The sequence below is a fragment of the Rhineura floridana genome, chromosome 6 (genome assembly GCF_030035675.1).
Source record: "Rhineura floridana isolate rRhiFlo1 chromosome 6, rRhiFlo1.hap2, whole genome shotgun sequence".
Taxonomy (NCBI): Eukaryota; Metazoa; Chordata; class Lepidosauria; order Squamata; family Rhineuridae; genus Rhineura; species Rhineura floridana.
Genome location: NC_084485.1, coordinates 30,253,762 through 30,278,393, shown reverse-complemented (window position 1 = coordinate 30,278,393; position 24,632 = coordinate 30,253,762). Strand labels below are relative to the sequence as shown.

The following is a 24,632-nucleotide window of genomic DNA, read 5'->3' as shown; positions in this document are numbered from 1 at the left end:
AGAAACAAGTCATTCTATTTTCTTTTTCTATAGATACCTAGTTATGTCAGACTGAAAAGTATCTTGAGGGATCCACCTTCTACTTTCTACCTTGTTAACAAACACAATAACCTTTTGCCATATCTTGAAAAACTGATCATTATTCTCACCTTACTTGTCAGTTTTTCCAGTACAGCAGTTTTTCAAACCCGCTGGTACCACTGATTCAAATCTGAGACACTGAAGCCTTTCCAGTATTTGGTTATAAGTGATCTGGCCAGGCATAACATATGTGAAATAAGATTCTTTGATGTTAAATCATGCCGAGGACTTGAAAATGTGTAATATTGCTAACCCCTAATCTGGCTGGATCATCTACAGATTGATCATTGAAATTTCTAGAAATAACTTTTTTCATGTTACATGTTTAACCAACAATGTTCTTTAAATTTTTTGATGTATTTTAAATTTTATATTATGTATGCTTTTATCTTTGTAATTTGCTATGAGACATTTTATGTAATGAATAAATGTAATAATAATAATACTTGGTTTGGCTTAAGATGAAGACCTGACTATCCATATTTCTTGATCTAGGCAGATCCCCTCCTCACATAGGAAGTGGAAAAAGCTTGTCCAAAAGCACTGTAAGTTCAGTAGCACACAACAACAAAAGACCTTCCATTTATAGATCTGCTCATCACTCACTCACCACCACAGTAATACACAGTGCCTTGCAAAAGTAACCAGACCCCTGACCAATGCTCTCATATTACTGAATTACAAATGGTATGTTATAATTTCGTTCTGTATGATTTCTTATTTTGAAACACTGACTCAAAATCAATTATTGTAAGATGACATTGGTTTTATATTGGGAAATGTTTATAAGAAACATGTTGCTTGCATAAGTATTCAACACCCACACATTTGTATTTGGTAGAGCCACCTTTCGCTGCAATAACAGCTTTAAGTCTTTTGGGGTAGGTATGTACCAGCTTTGCACACAGTGTTGGAGGGATTTTGGTCTATTCTTCTTGGCAGATTCGCACCAGGACATTCAGGTTAGTTAGATGTCACTTGTGGGCAGCAATTTTCAAAGAGTGCTACAGATGCTCAATGGGATTGAGATCAGGACTTCGGCCACTGTAGGACAGTCACCTTTTTGAGCCGCTCCAGTGCTGCTTTGGCCTTGTACTTGGGATCACTGTCCTGCTGAAAAATGAATTTCCTCCCAAGCTTCAGGTTCTTTTGCAGTATTTCCCTGTATTTTGCTCCATCCATTCTGCCTTCAGTTTTAACAAGATGCCCAGTCCCTGCTGATGAGAAGTATTCCCACAGCATGATGCTGCCATCACCATACTTCACTGTAGGGATAGTGCATCTTCAGGCATGGGCAGTGCTAGGTTTGCGCCACACATACGGCTTTCAGTTTTGCCCAAAAAGAACATAAGAACATAAGAAGAGCCTGCTGGATCAGGCCAGTGGCCCATCTAGTCCAGCATCCTGTTCTCACAGTGGCCAACCACGTGCCTGGGGGAAGCCCGCAAGCAGGACCCGAGTGCAAGAACACTCTCCCCTCCTGAGGCTTCCGGCAACTGGTGTTCAGAAGCATGCTGCCTCTGACTAGGGTGGCAGAGCACAGCCATCATGGCTAGTAGCCATTGATAGCCCTGTCCTCCATGAATTTGTCTAATCTTCTTTTAAAGCCATCCAAGCTGGTGGCCATTACTGCATCTTGTGGGAGCAAATCCCATAGTTTAACTATGCACTGAGTAAAGAAGTACTTCCTTTTGTCTGTCCTGAATCTTCCAACATTCAGCTTCTTTGAATGTCCACGAGTTCTAGTATTATGAGGGAGAAGAACTTTTCTCTATCCACTTTCTCAATGCCATGCATAATTTTATACACTTCTATCATGTCTCCTCTGACCCGCCTTTTCTCTAAACTAAAAAGCCCCAAATGCTGCAACCTTTCCTCACAGAGGAGTTGCTCCATCTCCTTGATCATTTTGGTTGCCCTTTTCTGAACCTTTTCCAACTCTAGAATATCCTTTTTGAGATGAGGCGACCAGAACTGTACACAGTATTCCAAATGCAGCCGCACCATAGATTTATACAACGGCATTATGATATCGGCTGTTTTATTTTCAATACCTTTCCTAATTATCGCTAGCATGGAATTTGCCTTTTTCACAGCTGCCGCACACTGGGTCGACATTTTCATTGTGCTGTCCACTACAACCCCGAGGTCTCTCTCCTGGCCGGTCACCGCCAGTTCAGACCCCATGAGCGTATATGTGAAATTCAGATTTTTTGCTCCAATATGCATAATTTTACACTTGTTTATATTGAATTGCATTTGCCATATTTCCGCCCATTCACTCAGTTTGGAGAGGTCTTTTTGTTGTTGGTTTTTATGTTCTTAGCAATGGGCTCCTCAAATTCTTTTTTAGCATCCCTTATTGTCTTCTTGCATTTCTTTTGCCAGAGTTTGTGTTCTTTTTTATTTTCTTCATTCGGACAAGACTTCCATTTTCTGAAGGAAGACTTTTTGCCTCTAAGAGCTTCCTTGACTTTGCTTGTTAACCATGCTGGCATCTTCTTGGCCCTGGCGGTACCTTTTCTGATCTGCGGTATGCACTCCAGTTGAGCTTCTAATATAGTGTTTTTAAACAACTTCCAAGCATTTTCGAGTGATGTGACCCTCTGGACTTTGTTTTTCAGCTTTCTTTTTACCAATCCCCTCATTTTTGTGAAGTTGCCTCTTTTGAAGTCAAATGTGACCGTGTTGGATTTTCTTGGCAATTGGCCAGTTACATGTATGTTTAATTTAATAGCACTGTGGTCACTGCTCCCAATCGGTTCAACAACACTTACATCTCGCACCAGGTCCCGGTCCCCACTGAGGATTAAGTCCAGGGTTGCCGTCCCTCTGGTCGGTTCCATGACCAACTGATCTAGGGAATAGTCATTTAGAATATCTAGAAACTTTGCTTCCTTGTCATGACTGGAACACATATGCCAGTCTATGTCCGGGTAGTTGAAGTCACCCATTACTACCACATTTCCTAGTTTGGATGCTTCCTCAATTTCATATCTCATCTCAAGGTCTCCCTGAGCATTTTGATCAGGGGGACGATAGATCGTTCCCAGTATTAAGTCCCTCCTGGGGCACGGTATCACCACCCACAACGATTCTGTGGAGGAGTCTGCCTCTTTTGGGGTTTCGAGCTTGCTGGATTCAATGCCTTCTTTCACGTATAGAGCGACTCCGCCACCAATACGTCCTTCCCTGTCCTTCCGATATAGTTTATATCCAGGGATAACCGTATCCCACTGGTTTTCTCCATTCCACCAGGTCTCGGTTATGCTCACTATATCAATGCTCTTCTCTAAGACCAAGCACTCCAGTTCTCCCATCTTGGTTCGGAGGCTCCTAGCATTAGCGTACAGGCACTTGTAAGCAGTGTCTCTCTTCAAGTGTCTTTGGCACTTGTGGTTAGGCCTGTGGTAATTTTGCTCTTCTGAATTTATATCCTGTGCCCCTGCTCTCACAATGCCTACTTCTAGGCCTACCCCTTTTAAAATTTCATCATTTCTTTGGTTTTTATCCCAGGGGGGAGGTTTATTCCGAACCGGACCTTTCTCAGCTCCTGTCGGGTTTCCCCCCTCAGTCAGTTTAAAAGCTGCTCTGCTACCTTTTTAATTTTAAGTGTCAGCAGTCTGGTTCCATTCTGGTTCAAGTGGAGCCCGTCCCTTTTGTACAGGCCCGGCTTGTCCCAAAATGTTCCCCAGTGCCTAACAAATCCAAACCCTTCCACCCGACACCATCGTCTCATCCACGGATTGAGACTGCGAAGCTAGGCCTGTCTGGCTGGTCCTGCGCGTGGAACCCGGTAGCATTTCAGAGAAAGCCACCTTGGAGGTCCTGGCTTTCAGCATCCTACCTAGCAACCTAAATTTTGCTTCCAGGACCTCACGGCTGCATTTCCCCATGTCGTTGGTGCCAACGTGCACCACGACCACTGACTCCTTCCCAGCACTGTCTACCAAACTATCTAAACGACGGGCGATATCCGCAACCTTCGCACCAGGCAGGCAAAACACCTTGTGGTCTACACGCCCATCACACACCCCACTGTTTATGTTCCTAATGATCAAATCACCCACTACAAGGATCCCTCCACCCCCTGGAGATATATCCTCGGCACGAGAGGATAGCTGCTCATCCCCCAAGGAATGGGTCCCTTCTAAGGGATCGTTTCCCTCTTCCTCAGCTGGATGCTCTCCTTCCCCGAGACCATCGTTCTCCATGATAGCAGGAGAGCTATCATCGTTGGAGTGGGACACAGCTATAACGTCCCTGAAGGCCTCCTCCACACACCTCTCTGCCTCTCTCAGCTTTTCCAGGTCTGCCACCTTGCCCTCAAGGAAATGAAGTCGTTCCCGGAGAGCCAGGAGCTCATTGCACCGAGAGCACACCCACGACTTCTGTCCAACAGGCAGATAGTCGTACATGCTGCAGGCTGTGCAAAACACTGGAAAGTCCCCACACCCCTGCTGGCTTCTTACCTGCATAGTTTTGTTTAAGGTTTATTACGTCAATGGGTTGGAGACTGCGGTTTAGTTGAGGTCAGGGAACAGACGGGCAGAGTGGGGGGCCCTGGCCTCCTCGCCCTGCTGCCAAACTCGCTCTGCTGCTTAACTCGCCTTGATGCTTCGTCAGCTGGGGCTCCCTCTAGCTCGTGGAGCAGGCTCCCTCACTAGGGTGCTCTGACTTTATATGTGTGTCTGGTTCCTCCCAGCTACTGCTGCCAGCCAATGATGTGTTACTTGAGGCTGATAGCTATCAGCTGGGGCTTAACACTTTAGTATTCTCTCAGGCTTCATTCCTTCCTGAGCGAGGGGCGGGGCTGTTTAAGCTTTTGGCTGCTTTTAATCTCAGCAAGGGGCTGCGCCTTCCAGGCAAGTCTTTTGTGTTTGTTGTTTTCCCACCTAGAACAGCCTGACCTTTCTTTAACCTAGGGAAACAGAGCTTGTGGTTGTGTTTCAGGAAGGCTGAAGCTGCCCTTTTTAGCAAGGACTGAGCTGACTCTCTCCCTGTATGTGTCGGTGGAGCTTCCTTTTCCCCCTTCTCTCCGACTGGAATTTAGCCTTGTTTACAGTGTCCCCTGAAGCTTTCCTGCTAGGGTGGTGTTGAAAACTAGCTTTCTATGGGCTTTCTTCTCCTAGGATCTGTCTCCTAAGATATAGGTTCTTTCAGGATTTGGCTCCTAGCTCAGGGTGACCTTGGGCTGCCCTTATTACTTATTGCTCTGAGCTGTTTTACTTCAATTAAATAATGGAATAAATGGGAGCTACTTACCCTCTTTTCGCTCTGCTGCTTAACTTGCCTTGACGCTTTGTCAGCTGGGGCTCCCTCTAGCTCGTGGAGCAGGCTCAAAAAGCTCTATCTTGGCCTCATCTGACCACAAAACCTTTTCCCACATCCCAGCTGGGGCATTCTCATGCTTTCTGGCAAACTCCAACGTGCTTTCAGATGGTACTTTCTGAATAACGGCTTCTTTCTTGCCACCCTCCCATACAAGCCAGTTTTATGCAGAGCTCTTGATATAGTTGACTGGTGCATCATTACTCCACTCCCAGCCACTGAACTCTGTAGCTCCTTCAAAGTGATTGTTGGCTTCTCTGACAAGTCTCCTTCTTATTCAAGCACTGAGTTTTGAGGGACAATCTTTTCTTGGCAGTGCCTAGTTGGTGTGTTGCAGCTTCCACTTCCTGATTATTGATCCAACTGTGCTCACTGGGATATCCAAACATTTGGATATTATTTTGTATCCTTTTCCTAATCTATACATTTGTACTACATTACTTCTCACTTCTGTAGAATGCTCTTTGGTTTTTATTTTCCTTCAGATCCACAGCCTGACCAATGATCCTTCAATGATCCTTCAACAGTGTGGTTTTTATCCTGACAATGTGACAGCAACTTTAATAGTTCACAGGTGGAGGCCAATGGTAAGGTAACTGTGTCCTCGATAGAGCAATTTCTTTCATCTGTGTAAACTGGGAGCTTCCACAGCACAGGGGTTGAATACTTATGCAAACAACATGTTTCAGTTTGTTTCTTACAAACATTTCCCAACAGAAAAACGTCACCTTACAATAATTGATTTTGAGTTTCAGTGGTTCAAAATAAAACATCATACAGAACGAAATTACAATGTACCATCTGTAATTCAGTAATATGAGAGTATTGGTCAGGAGTCTGATTGCTTTTGCAAGGCACTGAGTACAGAAATCTGCAGCCAGTTTGCATATTATACAAATAGATACTATGTGCATGAATATGACATCAGATCATGATTGCAGATGCATTGTCATGCATTCTGCAGCTGCATACATCTGTCTTTTCATTTTAAAAAACTATTCACAGAGATAAAAAAAAAACTCCAAAATTTGTTATTGTGGTAAACTACAGCTTTTAAACAGATGACTCATTTTAAATTTTGGGATTGAACCCTGAAGGGCTGCCAAGTAAAAGCAGCAGAGCCAGCTGGTGAAAGACAAATTTTCACATGTCCCTGTATATCAGGAAATGAAAACAGCAGTAGTGTTACATGGCTCAAGTAGAAGAAAATTTATCTGGACTTTCTCATTAAGGTGAAATTTGTATAGCAGTCCATTTAGCATTTCCCACATTCATGGAAGAAGAGTATCACACTCACTGGCAACTAGCTGGTGTCCACTTCCTAAAACAGGTAGGGATACACAATGTACTACCTGTGGGATGAAGGCAGCTCTGAAAGACAGTGTTCAGACAATCAAATTCTGGTTGAATAAGCCAGGATATATATGACCTACATGCACCTGCATGCAGCCCCTATGCTACCACCACAGCAAACAAACCACAAATGTGCAATTAACCATATCTTCCCATTATATCCAAACCAGAAACTATGGTTAATGGCTTCCAAACCAGCAAAGTTTCAGAAGCCAACATTAAACCAACTCTAGCTGTCAACTTGGGCTCCTGCTGGGAGGAAGGGCAGGATATAAATCAAATAATAAATAAGTAAACTTGTGTTGTCTGTATGTAGCTCTTTGTTGCTGTTCTTTAATAGTGCTTTTGTTTTTATATATATATAATCATATTGTAAACCACTTTGAGTTGCCTCATAGAAAGTGATTCATAAATTAATAAAATACTAGCTCTTCTCAGAAACCTGTGAACGTTAGTTTTGATGTTTTAAATTAAAAATTTCTATTTCTAGCCTTCACAGTACCTGAAAGTGGTTTGAATTTTTTAATGGAGTAAGATATTAACAATGCAATCCTACGCAGGTCTACTCAAAACTAAGTTCATAGAATCACAGAATAGTAGAATTGGAAGGGGCCTATAAGGCCATCAATCCAATCCCCTGCTCAATGCAGGAATCCAAGTTAAAGCATACCTGACAGGTGGCTGTCCAGCTACCTTTTGAATGCCTCCAGTGTTGAAGAGCCCACCACCTCACCAGGTAGTTGTCATAGTGCTCTGTTCCTTATGTTCAGCTGAAATCTGGCTTCCTGTAACTTGTGCCCATTATTCCGTGTCCTGCACTCTGGGGTGACTGAGAAGAGATCCTGGCATGTGTGGCAACCTTTCAAGTACTTGGAAGAGTGCCATCATATTTCCCCTCAATCTTCTCAAGGCTAAACATGTCCAGTTCTTTCAGTCTGTCCTCATAGGGCTTTGTTTCTAGTCCTGATAATCCTTCTTGCCCTTCTCTGAACCTGTTCCAGTTTGTCTGCATCCTTCTTAAAATGCAGTGCCCAGAACGGGATGCAGTATTCAAGAGGAGGCCTAACCAGTGCAGAATAGAGGGAACTAGTACTTCACATGATTTGGAAACTATACTTCTGTTTATGCAGCCTAAATAGCATTTGCCTTTTTTTGCAGCCGCAATACACTGTCGGATCATATTCAGCTTGTGATCCACTGAATTCAACAGGGCTCACACCCAGGTAAGTGGGAGCCTAAGTATCATGCAGTAAGAAAAGGAAGATTTCTAATTCCCTTAAGATTTTTCAGATGATCCAAAAATATAAAGAATATTGTTGAGCAAGTGCCAACATGCTACAAACTGTAGCCTGACAGCTGCGATAGCCATAAAACTAGAATATGTGAAACAGATGTAGCCCTTATGTACTTCCAATACCATATGAGTTGATGAAGAAGCTGCCCAGACTTGGCTTTAGACTTAGAGGCAGAGAGCAATAGGATGAGCTTGTTCTCTTAACAGAAATTTTAACTAGTCCAAGCAACATTAGAAAATTAGTGTATACAACTGACAACAGTTTGTCTAACGAGATCCTGAGAAGTAAATCTGTTAGGAGCTAAAGTTTATAGCAGTGTGCTTTGTAGCATACTAAGACTCATGAGTCAGAGTTTTGTTTATTAAAGCTAACCAAAAGTTTCCTAACTACATAAGAGCTGCAGATCTCTCTTCCAGGAATCTAGATATCAAACTAGGAAAATAATCAAACTAGAAAAATAGTTCACATTGTATTCCCAGTCAGCAATTGCATAAATTTTGTGCACATTAAAACAATTCAAGGAGGATTGGAAGCTCAGAATAATGCATTATTAGGGTCCAAGCGAACTCCAATTCTAGATGTAGATGTCATATTTTGAAAACACACCAAGCTGAGTTATTTTGCCATGATGTATTATTTTTCCTGTCTAATTCAGAAGTCTGAAATGTCTACTGCAGCACAACTTCCAGAGGGGCTGCCATGTTACTCTATTAAAAACAAAGTATACACCCGATCTCGTCTGATCTTGGAACCTAAGCAAGGTCAGGCCTGGTTTGTACTTGGATGGGAGACTGCCTGGGAATACCAGGTGCCGTAGGCTTAGAGGAAGGCAATGGTAAACCTCTGAATACCTCTTATCATGAAAACTCTAAGAATATATCCAAAAGATTCATGGGGTCGCCATAAATTGTAATAGACTTGAAGGCATATAACAACAACAAAGACAAATAACAAAGTCTTCAAGGTGTCACAAGACTACTTTGCTAGGAAAGTAGAAGAATGCATCTGATATAGCCATTTTCACCATGTCAGTGCAACTGAGGGTAGATTATAGAAATACAGATTATCCATTTCATATTTATACAACATTGTCTTTTACACAATCCAATTCGAGATCATAGGTACAGAAAAGTTGCTTCTTGCTCCACTAGCTACAAAAATTATGCTCTGGAACAGAAAGCTGATTTAACATCAGAGACAGGACTCTTCAGCTTTCTTTGGTAACGTAGCAGCTTTCTGCGCTTATCAGAACAAGCTCCCAAAGTGAAAGGCACCATGTATCAGTCACCCCATTTTTTTTCTGCCCATGGAAAATATTGCTATGTGATAAGTTTTCCCTGCTAGAACTGACTATGTCTCAAAATACAGCCTGAGGATGCCAAAGCTCACTGCCATTTGCAGCATCAATATTCAAGATTGTCTTAAGAAATTTAAGACAAAGCTGTGAATGAATGGGAAAGTCTCTAACGACAACACTTCTAGGATAAAAGCATAGCACAGAGATTTGAACGATCTTATGACGCTACAGGAAGATTTCAGTCCATCATCTGTTCCTTAAACTAGCTTTGCCAATCTGATAATAATCCCGGGTTTAACTCCTATCGCTTCTAATTTCTATAGATCAGTATTTAATTTTCTTAGTTATTTTTATTTAGAATAATATATTATAATCAAAGAACACTCATAAATGCTTCATTACATAAATTTATATAAATTTGCTGAATTCTTACAATAAACTATATGGATGCACACTGTTGTGAAATTTGTCATTTCAGTACATCAGGAAAATACTCCAACATTCCATAAACCAACTGTCAGACTGTCTCTCCCTTTTATAAGTCAGTTTGGTTAATATTACGATGTCCCAAATCTTCCTACTCCACTCCAACATCGGTAGAGGTGTTTGCTGTTTCCAAGCTTTGGCAATATTTATCTTTGCAGCAGTCAAAAGATTCAAAACCATATCTAGATTGTCTTCTAGAACTATATCTTTTAGGTAACTCTGCTGGGTTATTTGGAATTATATAGCCAAACATATAATGAATTATATCACATATCAAGTTCTAATACACCTGAATCTTTGGGCAGCTCCAAAATATATCCATTAAATCAGTGTTTGACCTATTACATCTCCAACACCTGTCTTAAGCATACTTGTATATTGTACTCAACCTGTGATGAGGTAAATACCATTGACACATGACTTTATAATGGTTCTCTTTTAGTCCAGCTGATATCAATCTGGGAACTATTTTTCCCCATACCCAATTCCACTCTTGTACAGAAACATCTTGATGGAGGTGTCTGTTCTATTTTCTCATAAAATTCATCAGCGACTTTTCTAATTCCAATGTTATCAGATAGAACTTGCTAATTAGGCCTTTTTCATGCCTAAATTAGGCCTAAATTAGTATTTAATTTTCACAAAGCAAAGATGATGGGGCTGGGAATTATCCTCTTTACCCAGGAAAGTCTCACACCTAGGTTCAAGTGTTAGGCTATAACTGGTCAATATTTAGGCTCTCTTTAAAGGGTGCCCTTAAACATCTGCAAACAGGGACATATCCCAGAGTTTATAGTACAAAAACAGTATCCGGGAATAAACTTAGGAGCTCTAGTTCAGTCATACAATGTCTTGGCATAAAGAGGAGTACATGGAATACCTCAGAGAAATCCCAACATGTATACAAGCCACAAATGTACAAACACCTCTTTACTAAAGGTGGGTGTATTTTGTCACTGTACAAACACAAATACAGTACACCCACTTTTAGCAAAGTCAAAATCTCCACTTATTTAGTTCTGCTCAGAATAGCTGAAAGGTTGAGCCACAGATACGAAAATATCCTAAAGCCTATAAATTCTCAATCCAACATAGGTTCTCAGCTCTTCAAAGCTGCAAGAAAGTGGCAAATTGGTAAATGATTTGCAAACAAGATTAATACAAACAAGTTTCACAACCCAGTCCTATGTATACCCATTGCATTTGATGTTTATTCCAAAAATGCAAATATGCATTAAAAGAATAATGCATAGAGGACTTGATGTTCATTCAGTAAAATTTGTGAGGCAATTCTATAAATTAGCTCTTGTTGCTGGGGTTGTCCTCCTAGGGTTAGATTGACTTCAGCATATAATACCTTTCACTCTTGGTATTATGCTTATGAAATGTCTGAGATCAACCAGGTCCAGGCCCCAAGCCGTTCTTAAACTGCTGATAAAACTTTTAAAATAGATATATTTTGATAGCAGTATTGTTAAAAGTACTGGTTCATAGCATATACTGGACTGCTTGTTTACTTCCTTTTTCCAATTTTGACTATTATGAAGTGTTGAGTATTAATTCATAGTAAAAAAAAGTATTTTATATATATGTCTTCAGTGCACATGAATTAAAAAGGAGAGTATAAATTCTTAATAGCTACACAAACTTAAAACTTATTGCTAAGTAATATATAGCCTATACAAACTGGGTAGAAAATACTGTAACCTTGCTAAATTGAACTGCTCACCACAAAGTTTCACTAACGATAACATCTTACAGAGTGCAAGGTACAAGGATTCAGACTGACTTCTAACTACTTTCGTTTTAACAAGCAGTGAATCTAATGGGGTGATTAAGCTACACCTGCATTTTTGGTGGTGAAAGTTACACTGAGATCTGCAGGTGGGAACACAGAATGAGCTAGTATGTACTGTAACTTTGTTTATCCCTCTTCTTCACCCCCACCCCCAATTCTAATTGATATTAGAATTACTCCACTCAAAGTAATATTTATGTTTGGAAAATTTGCATCCAATATTTTAAGGGTAACATACACCTGCTGTGGAAGCACACTATTACCATAGAGAAGAATGTTTTTAAAAAGCATTTTACCCTGAGGTAGAAGCCATTTCTTATCAGTCTGTCTAGATGTGTCTTATCAGAACAGGAAAAGTTACAAAGCAACATAAGGAGTTCTAGACTGTTACAGCCTTGAGCAAATTGTTTAGATGGTCAGATCTTAGCATCTAACTGGAGTAAGACCAAATTTTATCCAAAATTTGTTATACAGGAATATTTACACATTCAACTAGTCGTATCTGTGACTGATATATATTACATTGCTAATTTAGTATTGAATAAGCTCAGTTACCTATGAAGACATTCTGAGTGCAAAACTGTTCAAAGACAACCCAAAGTATTCTTCAAATTTCATAACTGTTCCTTAAATACAAATACAGCCAAGACCTACATAAATATTGCTTCTCTCAAGCAGAATGGTGTAATCTTAAACCATGCTAGACAGTAATAGTTACAGTGTAGCAATGGAAAGTGTATTAATAATTTTATTTCACCCTCACTAGATAACATGACAGCACAGAAAGTGAGATCCGTAAAAAGACAACAATGAGGAACTGCCATCATCGTGGCTTAAGTGAATATAAATATGGTCCCTTTAAGAGATAGCTATCAATCAGCAGAACAGTCAGCATAACTGATTATTCACTGATCACTTTTTACTATCACCAAACATTTGACCCTACTGCTTATCACTCAGTGCCCAATCTACGGGTTTCTGCTGTTTCCCCTATATTCTTTTTTAACATGTTCATCAGAGAATTACTCAGGAGGAAGTTCTAGATTTTCCCTATCAGCCAGTATGGGCTACTAGAAGGGAGGTCCAACCAGACCAATTCCTTCAGTCATGCCTTTCTGAAAGAGGCAGTAGATTGGTGAGGAGAGGGAAAAGAAATTCCATGCATACATCTAATATTTCCTTTTTATTGTGTAGTAGATCTGGAAAGGATAAAATGGTGAATAAGTCAAGGTCAGGATACAAAAGAAGGGAAAAAGAAATAGAGAATGGCCCTACTAGTATCAACATCCTGTTTTTAAAACACATATACTATATATATATATATACACACACATACAAACACACACATATATCGAGAGGGTGTGAGAGATAAACCCCAAATAAATAAAAAGCCTACTTACACCAAAAACAGATCAAACAATTTCATTCTGAAAATACTTAACATAAATAACTCGATATGTACATGCCTACAGAAACACACATTTTATGTCTTATAGAGATTTTATGTCTTATAAACACTATGCTAAAGACATGTTACACTATAAACAATACTATATGCTACAGTACAGTACAGTACAGTACAGAATATCTGTGATATTTATATATGTGCATGATTTTGTGGGGAAGGAGGGAAAAGGAGACTGCTGAATAAATCTCTCATGTTCTTAGAATGGGACTTTGGAATCTGGGGCGGGGGAGAGAGAGCAAGAGAGAGAGAGATGAGGGCGGGAAAAGGGGAGAAGAGGACACTGGCCAGGCAGGGGTCTCTCTCGAAGTTTCTACGTTTACATATAGGATTTTGGGATGGGGTGGAGAGAGAAACCGAGAAGGTGGGAGACTGCTAAAAGATGCGGTTGTGCCCCCTCGTCTTAGCAGTTATATGGGGGGGGAGTGTTAAGAAGCAGATCCTGAGCCCGCCCCTAGGCTGCGGCAACTGAGGACTGGCAGGGGAGGGCCACACAGCTTAGCCGCTTCTTTCCCGCAGCAGCAGCAGCAGCAGCAAAGCGGACGGGCCTCGGAAATAGCCTAAAGAAGGGGAAGCTCGCTCCACCACATCCCGTCTAGCAACCAGCCCCCCTAAGCATCCTCTCACCCCTCCTTCCCCTTTTCCGACCGTTAGGCTGAGGAGGAGGAAGGGGGACCCTCCTTCCACGACCATCCCGCCCCAAAACACACACACACCCCGCGCGCGCAGACTCTCCCCCCCATCAGGACGAGTAAGAAGGCGAAAATCCATCTCTATCCCCTCCGGTATCTCCCCTCACATAGTCGTCCTCACAGGCAGGCGCTCCATCTTGGGGCAACACCCCTTAAGCAGTCGCAACAAACCTTCCCTCTCCCTCAGGTCCTGAGGCGACTGACTGACCGACCGACCAGCACGTGCCCCCCACGTACAACACACACGCGGCTCTGTTTCCCCTCCTCTTCTTCCACCACCACCAGCAAACACACCCACCCACCCCCGCTGGCCGCCCGCCCGCCGCCCGCCAGTGCAGCTCTATTCCCGCCTGCCTTCTCCTCACCAATGCCGGGCGCCACATAGACGAAGTAGAGGAAAGAGGAGGAGAGCGAGAAGAAGAATAGGGCGGCCAGGAGCGAGCGCCGAGGAAGCCGCCAGGGCCTCCGAGGACTCCGCTGCCACCGCATGGTCTGGCCCCTCCACGCCCCCGCCGCCGTTCAAGGAGATCCCACTGAGGCGGCGGCGGCGGCTGGCGACGCCGCTGACTGAGGCGGCAGCTGACTCTGGAGGAGCGGCGGCTCCTCCTCCCTCAGTCCTTCCTCAGTCCCTTTTTTCCTTCCGCGCCTCTCCGTCGACGACGTTGCATGAATGAGGAGCCGACCTCCGAGGATGCTCGATAAACACCCTCCTCTTTTTTTCCCGGCCTTCCCTTTTATTCTTCTTCCTTCTCCTCTTCCCCGTTGTCGCTGCCGAGGCTGCAGCCACCGGCGAAGCGAGGCTGTGGGGTGAGTGAGACGCTACCAACAGGAGGAGAAGGCGGAGCCAGGGGCTCTCTGTAAATTCCTCTCGGCAGGGTCGTAGACACAGTCCGGCAGCACACGCTCGCTTCTAAGGGAGCGTCCGCAAATTCCCCAACTTCCCTTGCCCGCCCCCTTCGCCGCTCTGGCCGGGGCATGATGGGGTGGGGGATATTCTTCACATGTGGTAGTGTATCTTAATATTTGGTACGGCGCCGTATTATTATTATTTCTCCAATATTAATTAATACAGTAGTAAATTCATCGAGGGAGGCGGATACCACAAATAAGATTCAAAGAGTCTATACGCTTAAGACGTAAATGTTACAGATTGTTACGCATTAACTATTACTACCACTATTATTGATATCGTTGTTTCAGTAAGATGGTTTTAATCTATAAATAATAAAAATTAAGGAGAAAAAATTGTAACCAAAATTAGAACAAAAACTTGGAAGTTTGGGAAATACATGTATTTATTTGTTACATTTGTACTCCATCGCTCTGCCAAAGAACTCCAGGCGACATACTTGGTTCTTCTTCTCCATTTCATCCTCAAGAGCTTTCCTCTGAGGTACCTTAGGTAGACAGAGGGCAATCCGCTAAAAGTCACCCAGTGAGCTTCATGGCAGAGTGGGGAGTTGAACCAAGGTCCCAACACTTCTACTGCTGAGAAGAAAAAGGGAATCTAATTAATGGATGTTGCCGTTAATCTTGGGCCTTTGTGGAATTGCTGAAAGTCTAGCTCAGTAGTTCCTAAACTTCCCCCCCCCATGGACCACTAGAAAATTGTCAAGGGTCTTGGCGGACCACTTAATTATTTTCCCCTGTTGCAATTGTAATGCTGCATGATTTTTATGACTATTTTTATTGCTTCTTTTATTTCTTATATTGTATTTATTGTATTGCACTTTGCATTCCATAGAATTAGAGTTGTAAGACAATAAAATACAATACAGTATATAAAATGCAATAAAAATAAATTTAAAATCCATATGAATTAATATTTAATACAGACATGCCTCAGACCACCTGAATGAAGCTGACAGACCCATGGACCACATTTTGGGAACTCCTGGTGTAGCTCAAGGATGGGGAACTTCAGGCCCAAAGACCAAATGTGGCCCTCCAAGCCTCTCTGTTTAGACCTTGGACTCTCCCAAGGCCACACCCTTTACCAGCCCTGACCTGTTTTTCTGGAGTACTTTTGACTGACTGAAAGGAGTCTTCCAACCTTGATAATGCCTCTTGCTTGCCTGGATAGAAGATAGAGACATGTGGGTAACTGGTGTAGAATCCTTGGACTTTTGCATGGCTGCAATGTGGCCCACTGTGCAAAGGAAGATCACATATGTTGCCCCACCCTCTTTTACCTTTGGCCATCTCCACTTTTGCTTCTGGCTCCACCCAGAGTGAAGTGGCCTCCAGTCCCCCTAAAGCTAATGCCACAATGATTTTGTTAGTTTTCAAGGTGTCCTAAGATTCTTCATTGCACTTAAACCATAAGAGAGAAGCACTGAGGTTTGTGCAGTCCAATCCTATGCACGCTCCTTGACTTAATTGTCTTGTTGTCAGGTCTAAAAATATGCTTAACTGGTCAATCCTGTCCTTGGCACAAACCACAGAAAGCAAGGTAGGATTGTGCCCAATTCATATGCTGGCACTGTAGGCCCAGAACTAGTGGGGTACAAATAGTGGTGTACACATATATGTACTGTAAGTGGCACTAGCATGCAAGGTGACACACAAGGCACAAGTGGGAGGAAACAGTATGCCATGGGCAGGGCCCTCCTCCCCAGCACTAACACAACAATGTTGTTCTGGAAAACTATGAGTGATCATTTACTTTGCTCAGTGGACAGTCCCCTCACCCTGCCCAACCCTACACAAAAAGAAGAAAACTGAAGCAGTGACGATAGCAACATAGGAATCTTCCTTTTCCTGAATCAGACCATTTGTCCATTAAGCTCAGTATTGCCTGCATTGACTGGTAGAGGCATTCCAAGGTTTCGGGCAGGGTCTTTCTGAGCCCTACCTAGGGATGCCAGGGATTGAACCTGAGACCTTTTGCACACAGAGCATGTGCTGTAACACTGAGCTATAGCCCATCCATATGGGCACTTAACACCAGGGTAATCACTAGTATGATCAACATCCCACTGCTATGTAATTTTATTAGTGTTTTTTTTTAAAGATATTTTAATGCACCCTGCCCTGGAACCAAATTGTGTAAACTTCCCTTGAACCAAAGCTGGTTTAGTAATCTTAAACTTAATCCATAAATATTCTCTTAGGGGCAAAGAAGCAGCTTTGAGGTATGTATGTGTTGGGGTTATTTACAGTAAGAAACCAGTTGGGACAAAGCAGTCACGGGGTGTGTGTGTTAAATCTCTATCTGAATAAACACACACAAACACACCCCTTGGCTGCTTTTTTAAAATAGATGGGAAATCTGATCACAGATCTTTAATAGTTATTTATTTTGCACACGCACACGCATCTGAAGGAAAGTGCTGGTTATGCCAGCAATGCAGTTGTAATTTTCCTGCTTGTGGATTGGGCTCTAACAGAGAGACTGCTGAGAGGTGTTATTTATTACAGCATTTATTTCTTTACTACATTCTCCGCTGTACTTCCTCCAAAGAGCTCAAGGCAGTGTATGCATCGCCCTTATGTTATCCCCATAACAACCCAGTGAGGAAGGTTAGGCTGAGTAATCATGATGGGCCATTGCCACCCACTGAGTTTCATGGCTGAATGGGGACTCACACAGGAATCACTCATGTCTAGCAATCCAAGTTCAGCACCCTGTCTACTTCACTACAGTAGGCTTCACTGTGACTCTTTAGTGTGTTATCTGGATGGGAAGCTGCCAAGCTTGACTCTGTGCTGCTTGTTGCCAGGAGCACTGTCTGGCCCCAGCACCATCATTAGCAGTGGTGCAGTGTGTACACACATAGGCTGAATTAAAGACAATCAGAGATTTAACTGCTCCTTTGTATACTGTCCTCTTTTGACCTGGATTTGAAAATAGTAACTCATCGCTAGGGTATTATTTTCATACAGGGTTCATTTGACCTTGTTCAACCAAGTGGACTGCAGCATGGCTTCAAAAAGAACATGAAAGGATGAAAGAATAATGTGAGGGATGTTGCTGAGAAGATAAAATTGAATTATTAGCTAAATTCACATGATGGTGGTGGTGGGGGAAATCCCTCCTCCAAGGAAAACTTCTGTACAAAGATGGAGCTTTAGGATAGGTGGTAGAGCCTTTTGATATAATCAGTTTATCTAGCAATAAATGTGTCGTACATGATTTAGGCATTTATAAAAAGGAAATGCTTCTGTGTGGGGGTGGGTGGGGATATCTGATTTTTCCCAGGCATTCAAATTTTGTAGATCATAGAGCTCTCCTTGATTGGGACCCAGTAACCCCCTATACGGTTAAATCCTTGATTGATTTGATTAAGCTCAGTAAGGCCCCGGGTGAAGATTTTTTGCCACCAGAACTTTTAAAATCATTTCCTAACTGGTGGGCCTCTTTCCTTGCTAAATTGTTTACTCAGATTAGTTTGACTCGTCTAATCCCTCCAGGTTGGAAACATTCTGTAGTTTATCCTCTTTTCAAAAAGGGTAACCCTTCTCTTCCCCAAAATTACAGATCGATTGGATAGTCTGCTGGATATCCCTTCTAAAATATACTCTTCCTTTTTACTTAAGCTACAGGAGTGGGTCTCTTCCAATTCTATTTTGTGTGAAGAGCAAGCTGGTTGTAGGAGCTCTTACTCCATTATCGATCATTGCTATACTTTGTTCCATCTTATTGAGAAAATCTTTAAAAACAATTCAAGACTCCATACAGTGTTTGTTGACCTTTAATCAGCTTTTGACTCAATTAACAGAAATCGCTTGTGGACCAAACTGCATGCTCTTGATATAGTTCCTAGGCTGTTGATGCTGCTCCAAAGTTTGTATCTAGATACTAGGTACTACAGCTAAAATACTAGATACTATAGCTAAAATCAGAGTTGGCAGGACTGGTCTTTTATCTGACCTTATCCCAATTAAGAAGGGTGTCAAACAGGGATGTGTTCTGGCCAGGGCTCACGCCAGGCATGCTGGGGCCCTTGGGCACCAGCCTGCCCTGGGCCCCGGCACCCGCATGCATGCCCTACCTACCTACCTTTCCCTTGGTGATTGCTGCCCGCACTGTGTGCGCATGCTTGCCATCAGCTAAGATGGCAACTGAGGTTTCCCTAAGGGGTTCATGCCTCTGCCGCCATCTTGGTTGATGGCATGCATGCATGACATGCTCGCGCATCCCTGCCATCAACCAAGATGGTGGCAGGGGCATCAGCCTTTTAGGGAAACCTCGGCCACCATTTTGGTTGATGGCAGTTAAACCCTTGATTGATTTGATTAATCATTTACATCAAGGGAGAGGTAGGTGGGGCATGCAGGCAAGCATCACAGGCCTGCGTGGCAGTAGCAGGTGTGCCTGGGAGCTCCTTCTCATGATCTGCAGCAGGGTTGGATGCCGACCCTGCTGCAGATCATGGGAGCACTACACACCCACCCTAAAGTTGGGCCCTTCAGGGGCCCTTTGGGACCCAGGGGCCCTTGGCCAGGGCCCAACCTGGCCACCCTCCGGCACTGGCCCTGGTTCTGGATGCCCTCCTTTTTAGGCTTGATATAAATGATCTGGTCAAATTGCTTGGGAATTTGGATGTATGTCCTCCAGCTATAGGAAATAGGAAGGTTAGTATTCTCTTATATGCAGATGACATTGTTATATTATCCTTGACAAGGGGTGGCCTGAACAAGTGGATGGATTTGTTGGCTAAATATTGTCAGCAGGAACAGTTCAATATCAATTTCTCAAAAACTAAAGTGGTTGTATTTGGTAAGAGATCTCCTACATTCAACTGGACAATTTTTAATAATCCTATCCAACAGACTAAATAATTTTGCTATTTAGGAGTCTGTTTTGCAACAAACTCCTTTTGGAAGTTCACATGGATGCTATTCCTGCTAAAGCAAGACGTCTTGCTGGAACTGTTTTGAAATTCTTTTACACTTGGTGTTGTGTGCCTCCAAGTCGACTACGACTAATGGCAACCCTATGAATCAGCAACCCCCAAGAGTGTCTCCAAGACACTAAGGGTGGGAAATTGGTTGTTCCAGCCCTACAAAATTTTTTGGTGAAGGTTGTCCCTTCTGTGCTATATGGTGTAGAGCTTTGGGGTCTTAGCCGCTCATTAATTAATGAGTTGGAGAAGGTTAAAAGCATTTGTTTAAAGAAAGTTTTGGACCTACCTGTTGGTACGCCTGCTGTGCATCGTGCAGAAGTGGGTTGGCCTTCTGTCCAGGCCAGAATACAAGTTCAACTCCTAAATTTTCACAACAGAATATTAGCTTTGCCACCCTCCCGTCTAGTCTCCATAGCTTATGGCTCGCCCTTAAAGAGAGTTGCTGCTTTACATACACTCGCTATAGAATTTGATATTGAGCTTACTGGGATTCAGTTGCTGTCTAAAATACAGTTAAAGCCGTTTGTGTACAGAGCTTCTTTAACTGATATGCTAAATTTGCATTCTTCGAGATTTTCCAGGTGATACCCATGCTTTAAAACAGATCACCAGAAAGCCAATTACTTAGAGGTAATTACTTTAGCTCCACGCAGAGTCACTGAGCTAAGGTTTAATGTCATGCCTGCTGCCTTTCTTGATTATCATGATAAAAAACTTCCCTTAGAACAACGTTTTTGTGTGTTTTGTAAAACAGCTATAGAGAATGTCATTCATTATGTCACCCATTGTCCTTTATATAAAGATCCTCATGAGAAATATCTGTCTGAATTTAGTCGTAGGAAAAACTTTGTTTCACCACGTTGAGTTTGTGTGTTTTTTGCTATAGGACAAGGAAAATTATATCTCAATGCCTGTTTCCTTATTTGCCCTGGCAGCTAGGAATTTAAGAGCTAAATTTGTGTCTCAGCTTTGAATGATCTATGTAATGTCATATTGCTAAACAAATAAAATGATGATGATGACCATATCCACTTAAACATTAAAAAGGCAAATAAAAATCAATTATGGTATTAAATGCTAGTCCTACTCAGAGTAGACCCATTGAATTTATTAGACATTACTAAGCTAGGTGCATTAATTTCATTAAACAACACGAGTTTAAATAAAACTCCATATATACAGCATCATTAGCACTAAAATAGAAGCTGCACCCACACTTTCTCCCCACACTAGCAACTCCCAAATGTATCCTTAGCAATTTTCCATATATAAACCTCACTCTTGTGAGTTACTGTAAACCGCCCAGAGAGCTTTCGCTATGGGGCGGTATATAAGTACAATAAATAAATAATAAAGCATTCCTACCAACCATACTCATAGCACAGCAAATCAGTAGCCAGTCATATGTCACAAAGTGCCTGGTCTACAAAAAATTCAGGGCAGCATTAAACTTAATTTACAGCCAGCTCATTCACCCACCAAGTAGGGAAACACAGTATCATACCAACAACAACATCACCACCCCCTCCCAGTCTCCAGCTCAGGTAGGGCCTTACTCTTTCCAGTTCATTCTCTCACACTGAGTGGTATTAAGCAACTTTACAATACACAAAATCATTACAACCCAAATGCACCCCAAATCCCCAGGCAATCACTTTCAACAGTAGATGGTACATGGTATGGGAGATAAGATTGAACCCAGAGGGACACCATGTGCCAATGGCCAAGGCTTTGAACAAGATCCCCTCAACACCCCTTTTTGAAACTGACCCCCAAAGAAGGACTGGACCCATTGTAACACATAAGAACATAGGAAGACCCTGCTAGATCAAGCCAATGCCCATCTAGTCCAGCATTCTGTTCTCACAGTGGCCAACCAGATGCCTATGGGAAGCCCAAAAGAAGAACCTGAGTATAAGAGCACTCTCCCCTCCTGCCTCCAGCAACTGGTATTAGGAAGCATGCTGCCTCTTCCCATGGAGTCAGCACATAGCCATCATGACTAGAAGCCATTATTCCCCATGACTTGTCTAATCTTGTAAAGCCATCCCAAGTTGGTGGCCATCACTGCCTGTTGTGGAAGCGAGTTTCAGTTTAACAATGTACTGTGTGAAAAATTAATTTTGTCCATCCTGAATCTTCCAACATTCTGCTTCATTGGATGTCCACAAGTTCTAGTGTGTGATGTGAAAGGGAGAAAAACTTCTCTCTATCCACTGTCTCTGTGCCATGCATAATTTTCTACATTCTGCAATTTCATGTCACCTCTGACTCACCTTTTCTGTAAACTAAAAAGCCCCAAATGCTGCAACCTTTCCTCACAGAGGAGTTGCTCCATCTCCTTGATCATTTTGGTTGCCCTTTTCTGAACCTTTTCCAGCTCTACAATATCCTTTTTGAGGTGAGGCGACCAGAACTGTACACAGTATTCCAAATGCGGCTGCACCACATCTCCCAAGCCCATCCTAATCAGACAGTCCAGAAGGATACCATAGTCAATGGTATCAAATGGCATCAAGAACTCCAGGAGAACCAACAACAATGTACTCCTCCTGTCTGTTTCTCAGCAGAAATTGTCTACCATGATGAGCAACTCTGTCACCAACCAGTCACCAACTCTGGCCAGAAACAGTATTGAAACATCTATAGATGATCCATTTCATCCAAGAACCACTGGTGCCTCCACATGCTCAAGTACGTGGCTCAAGAATGGATAACTGGAGGCTGACTTGAAATGATCCAAAATGGTGGGATCCAGATAGGATGTTTTCAATAAAGGTTTCACAACTATCACCTTATTCCTTCCTCTAGAGATATTTATCACTCTCTGTACTCACTTGACTAGACCTCCCCTGGTTTCCTTAATCAACCAGAAGTTGCCAGGAAGAATCACACCAATGGTTGATTGTACGCTGCCAAGGATCTTGTCCACATCCTCAGGCTGTACAGATTGAAATGTATCACAAAAGGACAAACAGGGGCCAATGGCACATCACTGCAATCTGCTACAAGTATAGCATCTATTCTGGAGTGGTTGCAAGCAAAATTTATCCTCAAAGTGTCTGGCAAAACAGTTAGAATGGGCAACTCCCTCAATTTTAACTGGTCCTTGATGTAACAGATTCTTCATGATTTGGTAATACACTCTGTGTTGATGCAATGGTAATAGAAAAGTATTATTTCTTTGCCATCATTACCACATCATAGGCCTTAATATAGTTGGATGTGTCCCAGGTTTTCCTCCACTGTTGTTCCAGTTGTCGCTTCTGCTGCTTCTTCATCCTGAGCTCCCTGTAATACCAAGAACCCCACTTGACTCCTTCAGCCCGGACAGGAGATGACACTCAGGAACAATGTCAACTGACTAGCTCATTTCCCTATCCCAGAGATCAATCAGGGCTTTGGCATAAACAGGAAATCCCCCCAGAGCAGTTAAGAAACCATTCAGATCCATCTTGCTTTGGTGGTGAATCTTTCTAATAGGTTCCCCACTCCAGCAGAGGTTAGGTGTTCCTGCAAGCCTAGCTTCTATTAATAGATATATGTTGAGAATGACAAGAAGGGAGATTGCTCCTTTTCTTTGTATCACTTCCTTTTCTGTTATATGCTACATGAAAATGCACATCTCTATAATACTACACATTTTAAGCCAGGGATATTTTTGGACTTCAGCCCCAGCCAGCATGGGCAGTGGTCAGGAATGATGAGAGTTGTAGTCCAACAACATCTGGAGGACTGCAGCTTAGCCACCCCAATTTCATGTTAGAGGCTTAGTGAGATTTATCACGTACAGCTGTCCACTTCCTCATTGTTCAAGTGATGTCAGTCACTTAAGGACTTATGCTCAGCATCTGCTAGGTTAATACTTCTCATTAAACCTCTCTGTTTAACAAGGCAATAGAATGCATTACATGTTATTAGTACCAATCCAGTGCTACTTCCATTTACATGCAGTACAGGGTGCACAATAAAACAAGATTAAATTCTACTGATGTACAAGGAGAATGGTATGGAGTGCAGGAAAATGGAATTGCAGCACAGAAGAAACTAAATGAGGGCAATAGCATGTACAATGAGAAGGAAGCAAGACTGGCAGGAAAATACTGTGATCTCCAGCTACATTTATATTCTCCATTTGCCTCATCTCTGCAAAAACCATACTTTTCCTGCCTTTCTGCCTCTCTGTTCTCTTTTATTGTCTGCCTTCCCACCTTCACACTCAACCAGCTATTAGGCATACAAAAACAGAGCACATTGCGCCTAATATTAAACTTTCCCCAATCCACTCATACATACAGTGCTGTCCACCCCCACAACCATTTTGTCTTGTGTTCCTCTCTGTGTTACTGCAGCAGCCTGGGAATGTAGTGTAGAGACTCTCGCAACTGCTGTGCCAGATCAAGCAGCACTGCTGGGCTGGAGGTCTGGCATGTGATTTCTGTCTTCTTCGGCCATAAGCTACCCCAATAAGGGCAGATCTACTCTCTTGCATTTAAAATAAATATTGTGTGTATGGTCCTGTAGTTTTGCTTTTTTGCTTAAATTGTTACTCTGAAATGTAATACACAACCCAACCCTATGCATATTTAACTCAGAAAAAAGTCAGACAGAGCTCACTAGGACTAAATAATCCTGATTTGGACCAGGGCTGCCACAATGATGAGGCAGGGATTCTTAAAATCTGTCACACACACACACACACCTGGCAATTTCCCTGCACATACTATTCCCCACAAGTCCTATTACGCACATATAGAGATGGATTAATCTGTCAATTCTGGTTTCTCTCTGTTTCTCGTTTTTCTAATCTCAAATTAAGTGCTCCACAATTTTCCAGCAATCTGTGATTTAAAAAAAAAAAAACCTCAGGAAAATTAATCAGCCTTTCAGCATGAACTTCTCCCAATAAACATTTTGTTTGTATGCATTTTTGACTAATGTACAATTTGTGCAAGCAATTTCCCCCAATGCAATGCATTTTTTAT

At 42.4% G+C, this 24,632-nt stretch overlaps 1 protein-coding gene and 1 long non-coding RNA gene across 4 annotated transcripts in view; one reads left to right on the top strand and one right to left on the bottom strand.

Annotated features, from left to right (window-relative positions):
• The window catches only part of B4GALT5 (beta-1,4-galactosyltransferase 5), an 82,765-nt gene extending 68,045 nt beyond the window's left edge, over positions 1–14,720 (bottom strand). Inside the window, exon 1 of one of the 3 annotated variants that reach the window (XM_061631335.1) lies at positions 14,164–14,720. In XM_061631335.1, the coding sequence (XP_061487319.1) occupies positions 14,164–14,287 (124 nt within the window). In that variant the 5' untranslated portion in view covers positions 14,288–14,720. Of the gene's footprint in view, positions 1–13,822; positions 13,893–13,969; positions 13,990–14,163 lie in introns of those variants that run through there. The other 2 variants (XM_061631338.1, XM_061631336.1) reach the window with 2 other exon arrangements.
• The window catches only part of LOC133387151 (uncharacterized), a 39,360-nt gene continuing 28,844 nt past the window's right edge, over positions 14,117–24,632 (top strand). Inside the window, exon 1 of the long non-coding RNA XR_009763391.1 lies at positions 14,117–14,605. This is a non-coding gene — a long non-coding RNA (uncharacterized LOC133387151). The remainder of the gene's footprint in view (positions 14,606–24,632) is intronic.